Source organism: Danio rerio, chromosome 2 (genome assembly GCF_049306965.1).
Source record: "Danio rerio strain Tuebingen ecotype United States chromosome 2, GRCz12tu, whole genome shotgun sequence".
Lineage (NCBI taxonomy): Eukaryota > Metazoa > Chordata > Actinopteri > Cypriniformes > Danionidae > Danio > Danio rerio.
Window position 1 is genome coordinate 45,894,617 of NC_133177.1, and position 24,025 is coordinate 45,918,641.

General features: G+C 35.6%; 1 protein-coding gene and 1 long non-coding RNA gene across 28 annotated transcripts in view; both read right to left on the reverse strand.

Annotated features, from left to right (window-relative positions):
- The window catches only part of adcy8 (adenylate cyclase 8 (brain)), a 158,940-nt gene that overhangs the window by 67,579 nt on the left and 67,336 nt on the right, over window positions 1-24,025 (reverse strand). For all 27 annotated transcript variants that reach the window (XM_073910864.1, XM_073910909.1, XM_073910931.1 and 24 more), the window contains 2 exon segments: window positions 19,463-19,593; window positions 16,692-16,803 (listed from right to left, as the gene is read on the reverse strand). In XM_073910864.1, coding sequence (XP_073766965.1) covers window positions 16,692-16,803; window positions 19,463-19,593 — 243 coding nt within the window.
- LOC103910105 (uncharacterized) lies at window positions 5,885-8,189 on the reverse strand. The gene is made up of 6 exons (XR_002456263.3): window positions 8,144-8,189; window positions 7,236-7,319; window positions 6,842-7,103; window positions 6,483-6,676; window positions 6,261-6,413; window positions 5,885-6,066 (listed from the first exon to the last, which is right to left on the reverse strand). It is a non-coding gene; the product is annotated as an uncharacterized lncRNA (long non-coding RNA).

Genomic DNA, 24,025 nt, shown 5'->3' on the forward strand with positions numbered 1-24,025 from the left:
CTCATATGTGGATATGGAAAAAAGGCTATTAGCAGTGTTACAAAAATAACTGGAAAAATCTCAGACAATGCAAACTTAAGGATGTGTTATAGCAGTAAATGACCTGTAGATTGATAATTACGTTGACAAAAAGAGAAAGACAGTTTGTAAATAACACAGTAAAAAGGATCTGTAAAATTTATTGTAAAAAAACAGCAGCTGTGGTTTACAAAATTTTCCTGTCAAAATACAGTGTGTAATATAATAATATATTTTAAAATATTACAGTAAATTACCATAATTCATTAATTTACTGTCATACCCCAATGTTAAAGTACTAACATTCACACAACGTAGCTTTGTCACACAGACAAAAACACGTCATATGGTGGAGATGAGAAAGTCATAATGAATCAAAACTCATCACAAACAACTTTTCCCACAAGCAAAGACACATACTAATATATAGAAGGTGCTCAGTGTCATTCACACAACTATTAAACACCATCATGGTAGGACATGAATTAAAGTACCACAATAAACATTACTCATCAACATTAGATGCAACTTAAAACTCTACATAACTCATGAAACAAAAAAAAAATAATGTCAACAAAAATTTTTCATGCATGGAATTCAGGGAAAAAGTGAATTTGTGGTCATTTATATAGTAACAAACCCTATTTTTAAACAAGTTACAGATTCTTACAATTGAAATCACTGTCATTTTTACAGTGTGGGAAAAAGTACCAATACATTTACTTTCTGCACTTATTCTGGACCTAACCATGAAATCACGTGATATTTGACAGCTGAATGTGCTTTTATAGATTAGAAAGCAAATGTTGTCAGAGCTTTGAGAAACTCAAATCAAAGTAAAATCAAAGTTTATTTCTAGTGCACACTTATCACAACCTTTGGTCGACCAAGGTGCTGTACAATAGCAGTAGCAAGTAAAAAAACAGTAATACACTACAATAAAAACAACAATATAAAACAATAGCAAGAACAGTAAACGTTTCCTAGAAAGAAGTAATTTAGTATAGCCTGTAAACTGCCATTAGGGAATACTAAATGCACTTAAAAAAAGATGAGTCTTTAACATCGATTTAAAAACAGATAGAGTGGGTGCTATTCTGATTTTTAATGGAAACTTATTCTATAGTTTTCGGACCCACAGCGACAAAAGCTCTATCGCCCCCGCATTTGAAACAAGTTCGAGGTATTTGCAATAGATGGCAGTCGGAATTTGATCTAAGCGATTGGGTTTGGGCCTTGGTAGTGATCAGATCAGAAAGATACGGTGGCGGTAGGTTATGCAAGGTTTTATAAACAAAGAGTAAAATTTTTGTGTATTTGGAAATGAACCGGCAACCAATGTAGTGATCGCAATATTGGTGATCACAGATATAGTCATATTTGTGGCTACTCGTGAGCAAACGGGCGGCCACAATTTTGACCATTTGAAGTCTAGAAATAGAAGATGAAGGTAGACCAATATATAAAGAATTACAAGAATCTAATCGCGTGAAAATAAAAGAATGAATAGGCGTTTCAAAGACCTTCCTGCTCAGGAAGGGTTTCACTTTGGCTAGTCGTCGTAGATGATAAAAATGTAACTTACTATTTTACTTATTTGTTTGTCAAGTTTAAGACTACTGTCAAGTAGAAACCCAAGGTTTTTAACTTCAGAGGTGAGGTAACAGTTTAATACACCAAGATCGGTAGGTGGTTTTAGGGTTGCTCGATTATGGGAGAAATCATAATCACGATTATTTTGGTCATAATTGTAATCACGATTATTCAAAATGATTATCAGTTGAAGTCAAAATTATTCGATAGGAAATAGAAAAATCTCCACAGTCAGAAGCAGTGAGTGATTTTGTCCTGTTGTTGTTTGATTAATAATAAAAACAGTCGGCAGCAGGAATATTGCACGCTGTCCCTTTAAGAGCAGTGCGGTCTTAATTAATGGTTTCACTTTCACATGTCTTTTGATCCTCAACTCGTTTGTTTCTTACATAAATCAGGGTTAATATGAATAATCACTAAACACCACAAATTTTGACACAAATTTGCATGTATTTGATCATTAAAGCGCTCACATTAAGATCACTTTAGATGTGTGTGCTCTGCTCGTCTCTGAGGCTGAGCGCATGCACACAAAACAGCATGCGCTCTTTCGTGCTTTTAAAAAAATGAATGATTCGAATCTACATCAATGAATGATGCGCATCCTGTGCTGCGAAAGTTACATTAAAGTACCTGCTTTTAGTCATTTTCACATAAAACTAAGCTTTGCAGAGCAACTAATGTGCACAACTGGAAAGAGGGCGGTAAATGATGAGTAATCATTTTATCTCGATTAATGCTTTTTCATAATCTTTAGAAGTCAAAATCGAAACCGAATTTTCGATTAATCACACAGCCCTAAGTGGTTTGCTAGAAAGCTGTGGTGGACCAAAAAGAATAACTCTGGTTTTATCTTCCTTCAAAAGCATAAAGTTACCGGTGAGTCAGAGCTTGATTTCGCGAAGACAATCTTGTAATCTCATGAGGGTTAAGCTATCATTTTTTGGACAGGTATATAAAGCTGTGTATCATCTGCATAAGCAGTGATACATAATTCCTAACTTTCTCATAATAGTTTCTAAGGGCATCATATATAATGAGAATAGCTGGGGTACAGGAATCGGTCCCTGTGTAACACCGCAAGTCAGCTCTGCATCACTGTGTTACTTTCAACTAGCAACTTCTTACAGCCCATGCACATGTGAGCGCCATATTGGAGTTTGAGCATTTATGACTGCAATCAGCCTGTAATTTCCATTTAAGCACTATCTGTGTTAGTTATCTCTCAGGCTGCCAGGATTTTGTGTGGAGCTCAGAGAGGGTGGTAATTATAAAGCTGCCACTCACTCATTCTGCCTCTCTGAGATCCATTACTCATGCCTACTGCCGTATTAACGTCTTTTCACAGCTCAGTAAATGGCTGTATGGAAACAAAAAGCCGTTACGCCCGTAACAGGCATTTGTCAGTCACTAAAAACACCACCTACACACTGTAAAAAATTTTAAGCCAGTTCAACAAAAAAAATCTTAGTACTAATTTCCTTCTGTTTTTTCTTGTTTACTCAACTTTTGAAAACATCAGCTACACTGACTGAAAATAATTTGTCAGTGAAACAAAAAATGTCTAGTTGAGTCAACTTAACATTAGTAGTTTTCTGGAAACCTGCACCTGCAGCACAACAAATATTTTTAAGTTGTGCAAACTGAACATTTCTTGTCTGCAGGACTGAAATGACAGAAGTTGAGTGAACAAGAAAATACAAAAGGAAATTAGTACTAAGAAATTATATGTTACCAGAGCAAAAGTTGTGTTAACTGAACATTTCTTGTCTGGATGGCCTGAAATGACAGAAGTTGAGTGAACAAGAAAATACAAAAGGAAATTAGTACTAAGAAATTATATGTTACCAGAGCAAAAGTTGTGTTAACTGAACATTTCTTGTCTGGATGGCCAAAAATGACAGAAGTTGAGAGAACAAGAAAATACAAAAGGAAATTAGTACTAAGAAATTATATGTTATCCGAGCAAACACACATGGCTCTGTTTTTTTAAGTTCTGCTGACTGAACATTTCTTGTCTGAATGGTCTGAAACTACAGAAGTTAAATGAACCAAAAAAATACAATTGGAAATTAGTACTAATAAATAAAATGTTATCGGAGTAAACACACATGGCAAAAAAAGACATATATTTTACCAAAACATTCATTTTCTTGCGGTTCAAGAAACACTAAGTCAAAAAACACAAACACTAAGTCAAATTAATCACATGAAAAGGAAACACAATTATATTAAATATATAACAATTACAGCACATCTCTGAGACTACCTAACACTATCAATTTTAATAACCTTAGAATATCCCATAAATTATTCACAACACCCTGCTGAAAAAACAGCGTAAGCTGGTAAGGTATGTTTTGATGCTGGTCTCAATGCTGGTTTTGCTTGTCTCAATGCTGGTCTTGCTGGTTTCAGTGCTGGTTTTGCTGGTCTAAGTGCTGCTCCTGACCAGCATTGAGACCAGCAAGACCAACATTGAAACCAGCATTAGGACCAGCATTGAGACCAGCAAAACCAACATTAAGACCAGCAAAACCAGCATTAAAACAAGCAAGACCAGCATACCAGCATCAAAACATATACCTTCCCAGCATATGCTGTTTTTTTTTTTTTTTTTTTTTCAGCAGGGCAATTAGAGCAATCAATCTGAATTACTAGTTGCCTTGAGATATAAATCTTAGTATTTGTTGTAATTCATTTCAAAATCTATACTTGCATAATTACATGTTTTGTGCTAGTACCTTGGCTGGTCATGGATAAATATGATATTAAAACTGCCAGTAAAGGATCTTACTTTAGTAATAAGTGTTCCACTGAATACACCTTCAGTTCAAAATGAACGATTTATTACTATTATTTTGGTTTTGATTTGATTTTGTTTGCTTAATATAATAATAAGCAGTTGGAATATACGCGCTGTCACTTTAAGAGCCACCCTAGATAGTAAAATACACTTGGGCCAGTTCCAGCTAGATTCGCTGCCGCATCCGAGCCAGAATCGGCCCGTGAGTAATGTGCGCTGCAGCCGGGAGCTGGCGCAACTCAATATACCTTGATATAAAACCTTTTGGTATTATATTGGTACTTGATACATGGTATTACAACCATTTGCATTTATATACCAGCAAACGCAGGCTATTATGTAAAGGCAAAGTGTAGGCACTGCGTTCAACCTTTGAATAAAATGCAAACAGCATACATATCCAATAACAAAAATTATCAAACAAAGGACAAAATAAATAATATTAAACATTTATTGATTGCAATAAACAAATAATACTAAACTTGAATAAAATATTTTGTAGTGCACAAGTAATAATAAAACTACACAATAAAGACACACAGGAAGATTTAAAGACAAAATCTGAAATTGCACACATACACAGAAGTTTTTAAAACAACCCTGTTTTTCCAATAGACTTGAATTAAAAAATTGTACAAGACACATCTTAAAACAGCTTAATTTTATATAAACCTGAATATAGAAACCAATTTAAGATATAGCAAGAAACATCTTACAAATACCCATGACAATATGTAAAATATACAAGTCAAAAATGTAAAAAGAACTGCAGAATTCTTAAGAAACATTTTTAATAAATGTAATAAATAAAACATAATAATACATTTAAATGAGTGAGATGATTATATATATATATATATATATATATATATATATATATATATATATAYATATATATATATATATATATATATATATATATATATATATATATATAATTTGACTTGTATATCTTTATATGTCTTGTGCAATTTGTTATTAATATTTTTATTATATTATGTTAATTAAAAATGTATTAAGATGCTTTTTCAGAATTTAGCATATTTAGCATATGTAAGAAACATCTTACAAATACCCATGACAATATGTAAAATATACAAGTCAAAATTGTAAAAAGAACTGCAGAATTCTTAAGAAACATTTTTAATAAATAAAACATAATACATTTAAATGAGTGAGATGATTATATATATATATATATATATATATATATATATATATATATATATATATATATATATATATATATCAAATTTGACTTGTATATCTTTATATGTCTTGTGCAATTTTTTTTTCATATTTTTATTATATTATGTTAATTAAAAATGTATTAAGATGCTTTTTCAGAATTTAGCATATTGTCATTATATATATATATATATATATATATATATATATATATATATATATATATATATATATATATAAATTGCAAATAAAAGAAACAAATTACCCAAGTATCAGGGAACATCTTAATACACTTAAAATGTTGTTTAAAAAATAAATTATTGATGTAGACATTTGACACATTAGCTTTCTCTTCTTCCCTCCTTCCTCCAGCCCTGTCAGGAGCACGTTGTAGCCACCTTGTAATGCATTTTTCCACTTCTTTATCAGTGATGTGGTATGGACATTTCTCCTCACTACATCTGTGATTAAAAGATAAACAAACAATTAGTAGTGAAAAAGTACAAATGAAAAAAGAAAGATGCTTGCTCTCATATAAGTACAACCTAAATGGGACTATATATAGATGTTTTGTTCCTTTGATTAATGATTCAAAGAAATACACAGATGGAACTGCCCCTAATTGTACTGAAATGTATATTTAAAACCAACTTACTGACTAGACAGTCGTAAGGGAGAGTGCATGAAAGGCCACATTTTGGTTTGCCCTGCTCCAGTTAATTTGTTCAGCCAAAAAGTGAGCCAAAAGCTTTCCCGGGACACACCAAACTGCTTAGTGGAAAACACCAATGATTCCAAAGTAGGCTACCTACGAAGCAAAAAAACACATAAATAAATAAATAAACATAAAACACTTAGAAATAAGCAAGAAACTTACCAGTTTCTTCATTTGTTCGGGCTGCTCGTTTAGTTGATTTTCAAGTTTTTCCAAATCAAATTGGACAAAGAAAGGTCAAATGTGTTTACATCTGGAATTTCATCACGTCTGTTTTGGTTTTGCTGATTTGTGAGAATCAGGCACAGTTGCTGCTTTATGACGTCACATGATTTTAAAACTTTTTTTCAGTCGTGCTAAAAAAGAAAAATAACAAATTAGTATAAATCAACCTGTTGCTTATTCTCATGCAACTTGTGTAAATACAACAGTGGGTTAGACACTGCTGATATTCTCTAGTTGATCTTTACTTTCTAGCTGCATTAAGCCATTACAAATTTAGTGATGTCTTGAATTCTTACAAAGACATGACGAGTTGCAATAAGTTGTCTTGATCTCCGACTGCACTTGAACAAGGACTGTAAATGTTCATAGGTGTACTGGAATGTACAGCATCTGTGCATCTTGATGGTGTTCTTAAGGATCCTGCCATAGTCATTGGTGGTGATGGTACTTGCGGTGCTGCATCAATTTCTGAAATCTTCATATCAGTTTTTTCTCCAGCCTCTTTGTTCCAAATAATTTTTCTTCATCACGTTCACTATAGTTGTGTCTTTAATGCCCCTTGATCAGATACATTTACAAAACAAAACATTATTTTAGTATAGTGCAGGACACTAGATCAATGACAATGACAGTGTAATAGATCAATGACATAATGTTGACAGTATGTGTTTAAAATAATTGCAAACAAACCTGTTCTTTCTTTAGGTGTATGACGGGCAATCACCGTCCTCATCTGTCTGCAAGCCAAGCTGAGTCGAGCTTCCTCATGTGTGTCTATAATAAAACATCACATTGTTGTTAACCTCCCCCCAAAAAGTTAAAATCCTGAAATACTATCAAAGTTAATTAATGGCTATAATACCTATGGTGTAAATAATCAGCACACAGGATTTATTCAGAGATTCATGCATAGTGACAGCCATATGAATCTTAGACATAGATTTGTAAGATGGCCAAGCACATGCATTATTCTGTACCCATGAAGATTAACCTACCATTGTGGAAAATGTTTGATGATGATGATAGCCAATAACAATAAACCATTTCAGCTGTTTGTGAAGCAATTAGTAATGTAAAGTCTGAAAAGCTCAATCTATGTTGAAAATGTATCAGCAGTTTACAGCATGGACTTTAATCACCCAACTATAACATGCCTATTCACATGTTCATAAGAATGTGCTATTGGTCTCTGTGATGTGCTACAAAATGACCTCACTAACCTTTGTTAAACAAGAACAGTAAGACTTATCCAAAAAAATATTCATTTATACCCATTCATTTAAATCAGAAAGTATAACTGTCAATAACCAAAAAATAAAACCCATCAAAATCTGCTTTAAGAAATTTAGTTTTACATGCGCAAACTACAACTTGAACATAAGATATAATTGATTCACATAGGCTAACACATATAAATTAAAGCACATACTAATATATTTCTCTTAATAATATAATGATAATTTAAAGAGAACAGTAAACGATCACTGATGCACTGCATAAACAAGTTAAACAATAACTTAACAATAACCTAACACTGTGAAAATGTTTTAAGCATTAAATTCGCAAAGTATACAGTATACAAGCAGCAAAAACCTTACCTTTCTGACCGGAATCCACTGTTTTGAAACGCCAAACTTCTTTTTCTTCTTGTGATCATCATAGCGGTTGGCAACCAGCTTTTGGAACATTACCGCCACCGTCTGGATTGGAGTTTGGACCAAGAGTTGACTCACGCATGTGTTTCTTATGAAACCAAACTTCTGCTTAAAAAAACAGTCTGCATGGAAGTGTGCTATCTCGAAAATAAGCGCATTTTACACTGTTTTCCCTAGATGATATATATAATCCATTTATAAATAATATTGTTTTGTTTGCATCTAAACATTGCGACCATCCACACTAAATGTTTTTATTATTTTGTTGCTGTTGTACCATATATATTTTCTCAAAATATCATTAAACGTGGAGCTAACAAATTACTAGATAAAATAAGAATTTAATCGGTTGTCATCAGTTACACAAGCCGAGTCCTTATACGAGCCGAGACAGACTCGGGCCAGATAGGGTTAACAGGAATCTGGCCAGTGTTTACAGCTGCATCACAAACGCATGTGCGCGAGCGAGCTGCGGGCCACACTCCGCCCGTATAACACTCGTTGATGCCGAGTCGGAGCCGGAGGCGCCGAAGGGCAGCCGAGCTCGGGCCGATTACTTCCTGCTACCCGGGGCATGGATATGATTTACGGCAACACAAATATTCATTCACTCTTATCACATAACAAAGAGAGATTATGTGAATAATCACTAAGCGCCGCATCTGCACACATTTTTGCGCGTATATGATGAACATTTAGGATGACAAATTTAGATGAAGTGTCTTAAACAAAGAACTACAATCTTTGCACACTTACTATTAAGATTGCTCTTCCACGGCTTGCCTCTTTCCCCACCGAAGTACAATGCTTCCAGTTTCTCCCGCCTGAGACGTTGACGTTACGTAAGCGCAACCATCGTAACGAGGGCGTGGTTTAGCTCAAGACAGAATGATGCTATATCGTCATTTGAGAAACATATTTTTGAGTGCGTGGTTTATTTTTAAATATTGGAATATCAAAGTATGCCTTTCTTTTTTTAAAGGGTAATGAATAAACACGAGATGATAATGTGCGTGCAAGCTTATTTCTGCAAATGTGCACCAAATAAAGTTAAATTGCAAATGAAAAGTTTCAAATAAAGTTACTATAAGTATTGTAGTGTTTTTTGTTGTTTTTAATAACAATGTGAAGAATAACGATATTTATTATTGTATTAATAATAATAATAATAATAATAGCATTCTCACTCAGCATTTACATTTAATACAAACCATGAAAGGTTCTATACTCATTCATTCATTTTCTTGTTGGCTTAGTCCCTTTATTAATCTGGGGTCGCCACAGCGGAATGAACCGCCAACTTATCCAGCAGGTTTTTACGCAGCGGATGCCCTTCCAGCCCCAACCCATCTCTGGGAAAAGGTTCTATACTGCCATTGATAATTTTTTTAGAATATTTAACATGTTTGAAACCTTTTCAATCAACAAAAGGTTATGCTACTTGTATATTCATTGCATTAAAAAAGTCAGAGATTGACTTAACACAAAAAAACAAGTTGGCAGATGCTTTTTTGAATGAACTAGCAAAGTGTTGCTCACAAAACTCATCTTTTTAACTTAATGAATAAAATCTTTGTTTAAGTTGATTGAATGTGTTAAATGTAGTTGTACAGACTTTTTTACAGATTTTTGCTGAACCAACAAAAAAAATCAAGCAATTTCAACATTTGTCAAGTTGGATTTTTTACAGTGCAGCTTCGATTAGCTGCGGACTGACTCGTGATAACATGTTTGAAGCACTAGTGCTAATCTGAAGGCTAAATGCTGCAGGCTAAGTGAATGCCATTTACATAATCAATACCAAACTTTGGGCCAATTTAATGGATACAAACATAGAGACTAGCATGAAATGAACACACTCAAACATACTTTAACCGCAAATGTAAAAGTGTGATGCTAAAAAAAGAGCACATTAAATGAAACTTCCCGCAAAATAACAGCTTTTATTATGTCACACTAATGTTTTAGTTCAGCAAATTATATTAGTCACATATGAAAGATAACACATGATAAGATATCATGCAGTTTAGAAATTAAGGTTTTTATAATTAAGGAAAAACTAAATTTAAAAAATACTTGGCCCTGTGTGAAAAAAAATATTTATATTTATCCCTTAAACCTATTAACTGGGCCACCCTTGGAAGAAAGAACTGCAATCAAGAATTTTCGATAACTTGCAATGAGTCTACTACAGAGCTGCAAAGAAACTTTGGCCCACTCATCTTTGCAGAATTGTTCTAATTCAGCCATATTGGAGGGTTTTTCAGCATGAACCACCTTTTTTAAGGTCATGCCACGGCATCTCAATTCTATTCACGTCAGGACTCTGACTAGGCCACTCCAAAGTCTTTATTATGTTTTTCCTTCAGCGATTAAGAAGCGGACTTGCTGGTAGGCTTTGGAAGATTTTCCTGCTCTAGATCCCAATTTTGCTTTAGGTTAAAGTCACTAACAGATGGCCAGACAGTCTTCCTTAAGATATTTTGGTACACAGCAGAATTCATGGTTCCATTAATCACAGAAAGTCCTCCAGGTTTTAAAGCAGCAAAACAGCCCCAGACAATAACACTACCACCACCACCACATTTTACTGTTACAAAACTGATTTACAAAATTTCTATTTTGTCCAGTCTCTTTCTGATGGTGGATACATGAACACTTAAGCAGGTCGCACACCAGAAGCGCCGCTCGGCGCCGCGACACGGCGCGTACATGACAGATTAAAGTATCGCACACCAGACGCGCACATTCGAATGATATTTAACATGAAACTAATCAGATGGCGCTCTGTGGCGCGGCTGAAAAATGAACTGCGTCCTGAGCCGTCGCCGGGCGCCGCCGACTTGCGGCGCCGGTGTGTGTATCCTGATAGAAACCTATGATTAGAATTCTAAAATACATGGCGCTGCGTGGCGCTGCGCGGCGCGCCGCCGAGCGGCGCTTCTGGTGTGCGACCTGCTTTACCTTAACTGACAGGCCTGCAGGTCTTTAGATATCGTTGTGGGGTCTTTTGATAAGCCAGACACTTTTGGGATGGTTCAACACTGTCCTATATTTTTGTCACTGCAGTTCAAAAGCTTTAGAAACTGCTTTTCTACCATTTACAATCTGGTAGATCTCAATTGTTTTCTTTCTCATTTGTTTTTGAATTTCTTTGGATCTCGGCTTGTTCTAAAAATAATAAAAGTCTTCCTTTTGAGGATCTTTTGGTTTACTTTGTACACTTTGTCAGGCAGGTCCTATTTAAAGTGATTTCTTGATTGCGAACAGCTGTGGCAGCATTTTTCTGCACCATAAGGTGCACCAGATTATAGAATGCAGTCTCAATTATGGGATCTACATCTATATTTAAACTATACATAAGATGCACCGTATTATAAGGTAAATGCTAAAACATACAGTCTACAAAAAAAAGGTAATAGAAAGAAACAGTGAGTTTAGTTGAACTTTATTCTACTATTTAACAATAAACTCACAATATTTTTTTATCAATCTTCTCCCACAAATCCATCAAAGTCCTCATCTTCTGTGTCTGATTTGAACAGCTGAGCAATTTCGCCATCAAACATGCCGGGTTCTTTCTCATCATTCTCAGAGTTAGTCTCGTTGCTAGGTGGCTGTTCAGCAATGATGCCGGCTTTTGTGAAAGCTTGGGCAACAGTTAAAGCAAATAACTTAGCTTTGGCATCCACAATCTATTCCCATATGGTGGCGAAACTTGCCTGGCACTGCCTACCAGTCTTAGTAAAGGTGTATTCGCCGTCCTTTATCCATCGCTCCCACGCCGCTCGCAACTTCACTTTGAACACCGTTTACACCAATTGGAATTATTGGAATAATTGGATTAATTTTGTTAATCGCTCCCAGCGTACATATTGTACATATTACGTTCCTGGTGTTGGCAGGAAATGCTCAAACAGCCAATCAAGTTGCACAACAACATTTTTATAGATTTTGGAACTCAGTGCACACATGGGGTGCAACAGATTTTCAGGTGACGGACGATTTTTGACAAAATTTAAGGCTCATAGGTGTACCTTACAGTGCGGAAAATCCGGTATTTTTAACAAAGAACCTTTTCCCTACAGGGCTATGTGGTTTTGATTTTGTTTTCCCTTAATAACAAAAACCTTGATTTAAAAACAGCACAATGTTTACTTGTGTAATCTTTGATTGTTTACAGTACAAATTTGTTTAATGATCTGAAACAGAAAAAAATAACACCTTTTCACATTTCATATATACAGTTGAAGTCAGATTTATTAGCCTACCTTTTTTGTTTTTCTTTTCTAAATATTTCCCAAAATGATGTTTAACAGAGCAAGGAAATTTTCACAGTATGTCTGATAATATTTTTTCTTCTGGAGAAAGTCTTATTTGTTTAATTTTGGCAAGAATGAAAGCAGCTTTTAAGTTTTTAAAAACTATTTTAAGGTCAAAATTATTAGCCCCTTTAAGCTATATTTTTTTGATAGTCTACAGAACCAACCATTGTTATACAATAACTTGTCTAATTACCCTAACCTGCCTAGTTAACCTACCTAGTTAAGCCTTTAAATGTGACTTTAAGCAGTATAGAAGTGTCTTGAAAAATATCTAATCAATTATTTGCTGTCATCATAGCAAAGATAAAACAAATTGGTTATTAGAAAGGAGCTATTAATACTATTATGTTTAGAAATGTTTTGAAAAAAATAAATCTGCTCTCTGTTAAAATTTGGTGAAAATTCAGAAATTGGGGGAAAAATTAACAGGGGGGCTAATAATTCTGACTTCAACTGTAATATATATATATATATATATATATATATATATATATATATATATATATATATATATATATATATATATATATATATATATATATATATATATATATATATGACCATCAATTTCATAAAAATGATTAGCATATACTGTAAAATATATAATTTAGGTAAAGTAACATAAAAATATATAAAACATACTGATTGTTTTAAATTTTAAAAGGGCTCTTAATCATACGTATCAGCAGCTTAGTTTCTGCTAGACACGTCAAGGTCATGGATTTGTTTCCTACAGTATGTAAAAGACAAACTGATAACATAACACGCTACTCCAATGTATTTCTGTAAATAACAGCTATTACCAGAGCATACCTCTAAAAACATGTTTTCCATAGCACACATCTTAAAAAAAACAAGCCATATTCTTCTGGGGATTACAAGACGTTGACACACTTTGATCGCACTTTAAGTAATGAGAGGGTTAATGCGCATTTCCCATCAGGCAGTGTGAGGAGAAAAACAGAGAGCCAGAGAGAAACAGACAGCAAGAGAGCGAGACAGATTTGTTAAAGATAATGCTGCTGAGCCTGTAAGACATCCAGATCCCGATCTCCAGAGTTCAAAGTTGTCGGGATGTGGCACGACGCAAGCAATCAAAATCATCTGCAACATTTACAACATGGCAGCTCAAGCGCAGTTAACCAGTACAGCACAAACCACGCACATGTGCCATCTCTGAGTAAACATTGCCATCGGGAGAGAAAATGAATACCACTCATCACAATAAACACTGCTGCAGAATGAAACGCCACGCCAGGCCTGCCTGAATAAGTGCGACTGTGAATTCACACAACACAAGGACACAAGGATATTTGAATATGACATACTGATACAACCGCGCATATGCCACATTTGAATATCTGCATTATGCATCAGTGAGCCACTTTATGGTTGGTTAATCTCCAATGATCATTGCACTGAATCATGAATAATATTATTGGAGAGTTGCTGCGTGAAGATGGAGTTTAATAATCTTCATAATGCATTTATTTCCTCCTGCGGTCTGAACAAAAAACACATTTGTCCGAAATATAATATCCATCTGATCTTGTGTATGTGTGTTGTTCTTTCTTCCAAGGGCAGCTATCAAGATTTGTGCTAGCAGTTGACGGTTGTATCTCTCCGCAGACGCACACACTCATACATCAGTGTCATTAACGGTGAGGACACGGTCACTGTGCTTTTATTTATGTGACTTCTGCAACAGGCGTTTAGCACATCATTGCACTGCGGGACATGAAGGAGGGTGAGTCGGCACACATTGCACCCTTCTCTCTGCTCGAACTGAACTCAGATTATCAGGTGCCACTATAAACTCCGAGACAAGATATGCTGGCAGTGCCCTTGGCAGTCAAACACAACACTTCTCTTTGTTTCGCACATGCTGCATCTGATTTGAGCGAGCCAACAGCAGAGCAATTGTGGCCAACAGCTCTGACTTATGTGAATAAAGCACTGTTATAAACCAAATTTACATTCTTCATTGATTTTTTAAGTGGTAGTCCATTCACAAAAAAAAATCTATAATTTACCAATACAACTACAGTAATTTATAGTAATTGCTCTAGTGTTTTTGAACTGTACTACAGTAAAGTCAAAGACTAAAGAATACACAAGACATGTCACTCGTATTGAATGGGGAAAAGTGTAACGGTCAATATGGTGAATAAAAAGCTCCGCCTACTAGTACAAGAGCCAATCATCAATCACTATAGACTGACGTTTCTCTAGGGGAAAAGCTCGGACCAGATGTGTGTTTTTACAACAGTTTTTTTGGTCAACAAACACACTCAAACCTCAGCGAATACTTGCTTCGCAGACATAAGAAATATATACACATAACGCTTGAAATCTCTACTAACCAATTACACTTGAAAACAAAATTTTTTGGGTTTGCTAAACTTTGACTCTGATAAAGTACTTGAATTAATTCATTCATTCATTTTCTTGTCGGCTTAGTCCCTTTATTAATCCGGGGTCGCCACAGCGGAATGAACCGCCAACTTATCCAGCACGCTTTTACGCAACGGATGCCCTTTCAGCTGCAACCCATCCCTGGGAAACATCCACACACACGCACACACACACATGCACACACACACACACACAAACACACGCACACGCGCACACACGCACACACACACACTGCGGACAATTTAGCTTACCCAATTTACCTGTACCGCATGTCTTTGGACTGTGGGAAAAACCGGAACGCCCGGAGGAAACCCACGTGAACGCTGAGAGAAGTCGAGGTTCGAACCAGCGACCCAGCAACCTTCTTGCTGTGAGGCGACAGCACTACCTACTGCGCCACTGCGTCGCTCTACTATTACCACTATTAATCTGCTGTGGTAATTCTATAATTACTATGGTAACACAACATAGTAAAATGTGACAAAATCACTCTTATTTTGCAAGACTATATTTTTGTTGTATAGGTTAAAATTATTATGTTTTTTTATACAAAACAAATAATAAGAATATTAAGTTAAGATCCATACCCCATAAGGATACTTGGTCAATGCCCTGCCATAAATATATTAAAACTCAATTTGACAACTATAAAAGTGAATTTTTTATTTAAAATTTCTGAACCCTTCATTTTTGACTTAGACCATTATTTATCAGGGGTGGCCACAGTGGAATGAACCGCCAACTATTCCGGCATATGTTTTATGCAGCGGAACTATTGAGTATATAACCCCACAATACACTATAGTTTAACTTAGCAAAAGCTAGAAAAGTAGTACAAAGCATACATTCAAAAAAAAAAAAAAAAAAAAAAAAAAAATATATATATATATATATATATATATATATATATATATATATATATAATTAACTACTTGTTCAAACTGCTTTTTTTGGACAACTTAATTGTTTTATGTTAAATCCACTTAAATTTGTTATGTTAACAGAATCTTTCCTTTAAAATTATTTGAAATCGCATATTCAAATAGATCATTAAAGCATTTGCTGTGCTTTATGGAAGTGGGCAGTGCTAAATATCTAATTTGGCATGATTTCCTTGCTGTGATTCTCTACATTTTGGATTTATTTGACATTTTCAACTAGCGAAATTTGAAAATTTAATTTAATTATGGCAAGTGATTCAAATGATTATGACTAAAGGGCCATTGATATTTACTGTACGCTAAGTTTCATCAAACCTAAAAATAAAGAAAAAGATGTAAGGGCCAGCATATAAAAAAGAGATGTTAACATCCAATTAGTATTTATTATACACAGCCCTTAAATAGTGTCTATGAGACGTTCAGATCATTTGAATTCAGTCTACAGAATATAACAGAAAAAGCTGTTTGACTACATCAATCTGAACAAACAATTTTTTGCTCACTCCATTTTAGCCATAATTTGTGTTACAAAAATATCTGTAGCACTTATTAATATCAACTCTGAAATAAATGTGACTGCAAACATTCCTATAAAATGATTATTGACTTACTACTACCACTGTACTACATTTTACTCTCCAGTACAAACAAATTTAAACGTCAGATTTAAGGCACAAAAGAGGCATGTCGTGCCAACACAACACAATATCAGGCAAACATAGTAAAATGCTTTAATACGTTTCATGCCCCGAAAGACACTGTGATTTAGTTTACACTCATATGCATTCTGGTAAAAGTGTGTTTACTTACGTGTGCCAGTCGGTCGAATCGTGCAAAGAGTTCGTTGAGCATTCGAACAAGTTCCTGAGCGGAGAGTGTGGTTGAAAGATTGGTGAAGCCCTTCACGTCAGCAAAGAGAATACTGTACAAAACAGAAATGAGAAGAAAAAACTGAATTGATGTGAAAAAGGAGGCAAGATTGCATAAATATACAAGCCAAATGTAATAGAGAATTTATATACACACGCTGTGAAATCTAGTTACTCACAGAAAAAAGGTACAGAGTGATGCAGAGTGATTTGAAAAGATACTAATATGTACTTTTAAGTGCTAATAAGCACAAATATGTACTCTAAATTAATAAATAAAGAGCTAAACAAACAAAAGAAACATGGGTGTACATTTTTAAAAGTGGTGCTGCACCAACAACAGATTTTGGACGTTTGTACCTCAAAGGGGACCTATTTTGCCACTTTTATGCCAAGTTCCAGCTCAAAATACCCCACAGATAATGTTATAACTTTTTATAAACTGCCCCTTTTAGGCTTTGATCCAAATTGTGCTGTTTTGGTGACTGTCTCTTTAAATTTAAATGAGACTCTGCTAATTTCAAAAGAGGGCGGAGCTACGGAGCTGCCTTTGTGTCAGCATAGTGGCAGATTTAAAAACAAGACTTATGTCCTATTCTAATGAGGGAGAGATTGCCACTAATGGGCTGGGTTTTCCTCTCTGATGACACGTAAAAAGGGAGAATGTCAACCAAAGTGTTTCTGTAGACTGTTTTTATTAAGTGTGATTATATATATTATACATTGTTACCATTAGAAGCTGGTTATATTGACAGACTGTTGCCACATAACTTTGTTTAAACCCTTATAAACATGATTTTTGGTATAGGTCCACTTTAATATACCATTTACCATTTTGGGTTAAATACGAGTCTGTTCAACAAGGACGCATTTAATAGGTCATAATCAGTGTTGGGGAAAGTTACTTTTAAAAGTAATGCATTACAATATTGAGTTACTCCCCAAAAAAGTAACTAGTATCATCACTTGTATGTACTTTTATGTTTATTTTATAGAAAGTAATGCGTTATGTTACTTTTGAGTTAATTTTACTTTATCTCTTTCAGAACTTGCAGGCTATTTTTCTTTTTTCTAATAGAGGAGCTCTGCATTTAACAGCACACTGTATAACCTACACCTTCATTTACCTTTTAAAAAACTTTTTAGAAACTTTCTGAGATATACAAATTACTGAAAGTTGAAAGCAATGTGTTTGCTAATTTTGTATTTTTGTCTTGTTAGTTCAGTAAAATCACTGTCCATTGAGACAAGCCCATTTTCTTCAATGTGTTTAAAATAATGAGAAAACTTCCATCATAGAAATGTAAAGCTCTGCCATCTTGGTTTTTGAGCTCATTCTCTCATTGTGTGCGATTCAACAAGATTACACAAATTTTAATCCAGCACTTTATTTATTCATTCATTAATTTTCTTGTCGGCTTAGTCCCTTTATTAATCCGGGGTCACCACAGTGGAATGAACCACCAACTTATCCAGCAAGTTTTTACGCAGCGGATGCCCTTCCAGCCGCAACCTGTCTCTGGGAAACATCCACACACACACATTCACTCATACACTACAGACAATTTAGCCTACCCATTTCACCTGTACCACATGTCATTGGACTGTGGGGGAAACCGGAGCACCCGGAGGAAACCCACGCGAAGGCAGGGAGAACATGCAAACTCCACACAGAAACGCCAACTGAGCCGAGGTTCGAACCAGCGACCTTCTTGCTGTGAGGCGACAGCACTACCTACTGCGCCACTGCCTAGCCCTAAAAGTGCAGGTCTCCAGCCGGGTCTTGAATCCGGGTCCTCCTTGTTGCTAAGCAAGCGCGTTAACTATTAAGCTACTGAGTCGCCCACTTTTTATATAAAAAGCTAATTAATTAATCTAAAAAGTAACTCAAATATTATTACTTAAATTTTTTACTTTACTCTTTACTTAGATAGTAACATTATTGCATAACTTGTGTTACTTGCAATGCGTTATCCCTAACACTGGTCATAATTGACTGTCAAGTATCTTGTAATGTTATAAAATATTTCAAATATATTTTCTTTTGATTCTTTTGACTCCTCAGATCAGTATATTAGAATGTTTTTCTAAGAATTAATTAACATCAAAGACTGGAGTAAAATATATATATTAATAATAAGTGTAATAATATTTCACAATACCACTGAATTTTGTTAGCAAATGAACGCAAATTTCTTTTAAAATCATTTTACAAATCTCACCTACCACAAGACAGATTACATACAGTAGAATATGCAAAAGATGTATTTTCAAATCATTATGTGCAGGGAATTCATGTTAATAAACATATTTATTTTAATTAATGGCAGCACATGCATTGTCTCTGAGATAATTTTGAATTAATTCATGTTACATACACATTGTGTAATCCGCTAATAAAATGGATGGTGTAAAACCAAGAGCAAGCCATTGGGAGTGGTCAGATAGCTTCAATTGGACACAAATGGCCACAGAATGCTATTTTGGGGGCTGGTAAGAGCTTGTTTGTTGCTTTTACAGGGACCGACAGTGGTCTACTGGTTTGGGTTATAAAAGAGCGTGACTCAGCCATAATCAAGGATGACTGAGCCATAACGGTGGATGACTGAGCCATAATGGTGGCTGACTGAGCCGTAATGGCGAATGACTGATTCATTCCTGGTTGATTCTCTTTTGCTCTAGTCAAGACCGTAACACAAAGACAGAAATTACCTCACGTTCTCATAGCGGTGGATGTAGATCCGGTGAAACTGATGCTGTAGGGTCTCGTCCTCCACGTTGGTCATGTCGTTAATCATCTCCAGCACAACGAAGCGCGGCAGCACAGACAACACCAGGCGCTCCTAACACAAGTGCAGTATGGGTAAAGTGCTTCATTAAACATGGACTTAAGTCATTCAGACACTCAATGCACACTTATTGTACATAAACTAAACCATATTGTATGGTCAGTTCTACTCAAAGCCTAACCAATTTCAACTAGTTTAACTGGTTCTCTAGTCTTACTTCTAAACTAATGTACAAACAAGGGATGTAACCACCATTAAAGTACACATGAAATTAAAACTAACCATATTGATTTTGTTAGCTCACAATGCTAGTTTTGTGGTGAACAATTAATCTGTGGATGACTTTAAGGGAAAAAAAGTTGTTTGCCCTTGTCATGTAAAATTGAAATAATGACACCCCAAAAACAAGCCATGCCCACTGTTTTCTCATTTAATAATCTATTTCTCCTGGAACTGCATCACAATACAATACAATAAAAAAATAAATAAATAAATAAAACAGTCACAGCTTCCAGTTTCTGCAGACTTTAAGGGGGATAAATGTGCAAATATTTGACAAAAAAAAAAAGTTTAGGCTTAGGGCAGGTGTCTTACTGCATTTAGCAATGTCTAAATAAATGGTGCTTTAGTTTTAATGCTGTGTTCACACCAGACACAGATGAAGCATCAAGTGCAAGTGATTTACATATTACTGTAAGTCAATGCAATGATGTAAATAGATATCCTGCAATCGCTCGTGGAAATCTTAACTTCAGCGGACATTCATGCCACGTTAACCAATCAGGAGCTTGCTCTTGTGAGGGCGTGATTATGACATAGTGCCTGTTGTTGGTTTTCCAAGGGGAAATCCTCTTGCAGACACCGGACAACATTTCATCAAACTGGGATCGGCTCAGTCTGAAGTGCTGCTGAAAGCTTCCATAATCCAGGTATAGTTTCTGGAGGAGTTGATGAACTCACAGAGCAGGGTGCACCTCTGAAAGGACCTATTGAACTCAGACATGACGCCGAACGAATAAACGCTGTTTTTCAGCCTTCCTAAAGCACATAAACACAACTATTATCTCAATAAAATCCATGTTAGCCATTTAGTAATGAATAAAGAGTCACCAGGCAGACAGTTGCCCTGCCCATGACGCGAATCCACGGTTATTGTGAAGTGAATTTGACGTGTGAATGAAGCAAATTTGATGTGTAATTGAAGTGAGTAAACTCAAAATGTTCACGCTTCTACTTTTTGCGAATTCAATGTCTGGTGTAAACACAGCATTAGAGTTGGAGTGTGAGGTAAGATGAAACTAGCTCAATATTAAAAATTTTAAAAATGTAAAAAGTATTTTATCTTAGAAATCATTTTATCTTTGGCCATTATTAATTCCCATATGATGCAGTACTCCAGATTGTTCAGTGGGTGTTAATACACTTTTGAATAATTTAGTTGAAAATTTAACTCTGCAGTTCAAGAAGGTGACTTTTATTGACATTTTCCTTGTAGTCTGAAGCATTGGATTGTATAAGATATAATATTTTTTTAAAGAAATAAATTGGGAAAGGAGCAGAAATTGTACTGGCAGCTCTTATCCCAGTGCTTTGCATGACTAGCCCAACAATATATAGTTTCAGACAGCTAAAAATGTCACTGAAAGTGAATGTTAAACATCATAAGTTGTTGAAACAGAGATGTGTAAAAGTGAAAGTGTATTAAAACATAAAAAGACCAATAAATCACCAATTCTAGGAAACTGTATACATTTTTTGTACTCAAAATATTGGCCTAACAAATAAGAGCATACATTTGCATATATTAAAATGCTAATGGCAACAAGAATTAGCTCTTTTATTAATCCCCTTAAATGCTTTTTAATGCTTTAATTGCTTACATTAATTAAGAATAATTAAACTTAATAAAAGGAGCACAACACTTTTTTCAGTTGCAGAAATTCAAAATGAATTAAAATATAAATGTTTTAGCATTATTATTTACCCCCACAAATGAATATAAGACAGCTTTCTTTGAGAGCAAAAATGTCTTGAAGTGATTTGTATCCAGTGAAAGTTCATTTAATGGTTCACTAGTCAATCAAATTTCCCAGAGCGTCCAGAACACAGGGCTAAATATAGATGCATAACAGTGTCTTTTCAAACAAAACGAAATTAATTTGTAACCTAGTATAACACTGAACGTCAGCCATTAGTCTATATGACCAAAAAATGCTGCAATCAAATGAATGCATACTGCTTTTAAAGAAGTTTTACAAATCTCACTGACCACAAGATAGATTACATACAGTAGAATATGCTTAAAATGTATTTTAAAATCATTACTATGTGAAGAAAAATCATATTAATAAACATTGCTGTTTAATGGTAGAGTATGTGTTCTGTCATTTTTCAAGAGTTCACACTTAGCTAATGCTTGATACTGATTGCAGGTTTGGCATGTTGTCCCGGCAGAGAGCCCTGTACTTGAAGATCCTTGAACCTGGGGCTCCCTCCTGGATAGTTAGTATAGAAGAGGGTCTGAGATCAGGTAGGTATTGAGAGTTCCTCAAGTGTAGGAGGGAAGAAGGGGGAGATTTTTCAAAAACTAAGATAAGGAAGATATGGAAAAAGCCTATTTATGTAGGCTTGAATTCACCTGATTGGTCTATCATTTTATTGTTGATGTGAGGCCATTTGTGGTCAATCACAGAACGTGATCCTCTCGAAATTAGTTTATGAAACTTCATGTTACATGTGTAATTAACAAATAAAATGGTGTAAAAGCAAGAGCAAGCCATTGCGAGTGGCCAGAGAGCTTCTACTGGACACAAATCTCAATATGAGATTGTTTATTCCATACACACTTTGTTAAAGCTGAAATGTATGGAGACAGATTAGACTCAATAATAATTCATGCAAAAGACACGATGTACACATGCGTAGCTAAATTCACGTGCATAAAATCAAATTCACGTGCGTAAAATATTTATTTATATTCACAAAAAATTTTCACGTGCACAAAATAAAAATACATTTTCAGAAAATACGTTTCACAAATGCAAAACACGATTTGCAAATTTATAAGAGTGAACAAAAAGTTTAGAATGTTTAAAACTTGCGAGTTTATCCTAAATGAGAATGTGCAAATCCTCTTTCACATACGACTCCCCCTGGATACGTGTGTGTGTGTATTTTTGAGACTTTCCTGCCAGAGTCAGGGCAAGTCGTACCTTTCAGCCAATCAGATGAGAGCTGTAGTCAATGACACCAACTCTGCGCTTCATTTGCGCAGACTGTTTCTCTCCAGCATGGCGAACGGAGAAAACAGCATTCGCAGTTGCACTTTTGTTCATTTATTTAATTATTTGTCCATAGCCTCACTCTTTTTATCCGTTATTTTGCCGCAGCTCCGCTCTTCTTATTTATTTTCTCGCAGCCTCATGAGCAGAATGTAGCCTGCAGAATGATGACTTGTCATTCCGGCAATTTGAGCATAGCAGTATTGCTGTGGTCTAGCGGTCAACACGTTGTAGAGATCTGCGCGGGACTAAATTTTGAATCCCGCTCCCGCCCGCACCCGCCAGGTTTTAGCCGGAACCCGACCGCTCCCGCTTATATAAAGCACTTGATGTCCCGCTGCCCGACCCGCCCCGTTTTCTATCCGCCGCACCCGATCCCGCTAAAGAGCGGGGGGAGAACAAAACCGAAAAATCACCCAGTTATACAGTCCAGACAGCCTACAACAAGCTGTCTGTATAAACACACACACGCACAGCACCAAGCACACACACAGACAAAGCTTTCTCTCTCATTCGCACGCGCGCGGCCTCTAACACACACTCATAAGCACCAAGCACAAACACAGGCAATGAGGCAAAGCTCTCTATCTCTCATTCACACACACACACACACACACACACACACACACACACACACACACACACATCTCTCATTCGCGCGTGCGCATACATACACACACAGACACACTGCAACAAACAAGCTAAACACAGCATCGCGCTATTTCATTTACACACATACATACGCGTGCTCACTCAGGAGTCTGGAGCGATATTGCTAGACAGCCCGCTCCCGTCCCAAATTAAACCCATTACCGACCGCTCCCGTGATTTATTCAGAAATTTATACCCGCGCCGTAGAAATCTGGTCGGGTCCCGCGGCGCCCACGGGACAGCCGCGGGAATGCAGACCTCTAGCACGTTGCGTTATCAAGCCGCTGATCCGTGTTCAATCCTCACCTGAGTTAAGCTTTTTTTTTTTTTTTTTCATTTTTATTGTTAAGACATATAAAACTGTAAGTTTGTTGAACATTTGAAGTTCTAAAGCAGCTGTTTTCTTTAAAAAGACTTTTGTGTAATTAGAAACTGAATTGGAAATTACCTTATTTTAATATAGTCAGTCGTGAACTGAGGTGGGCCGGTCGAAGGCTTGAAACTCCAGGGCTGAAAAGGAGTCCCACTCCGGCCCTGATTATATCCAATGAATT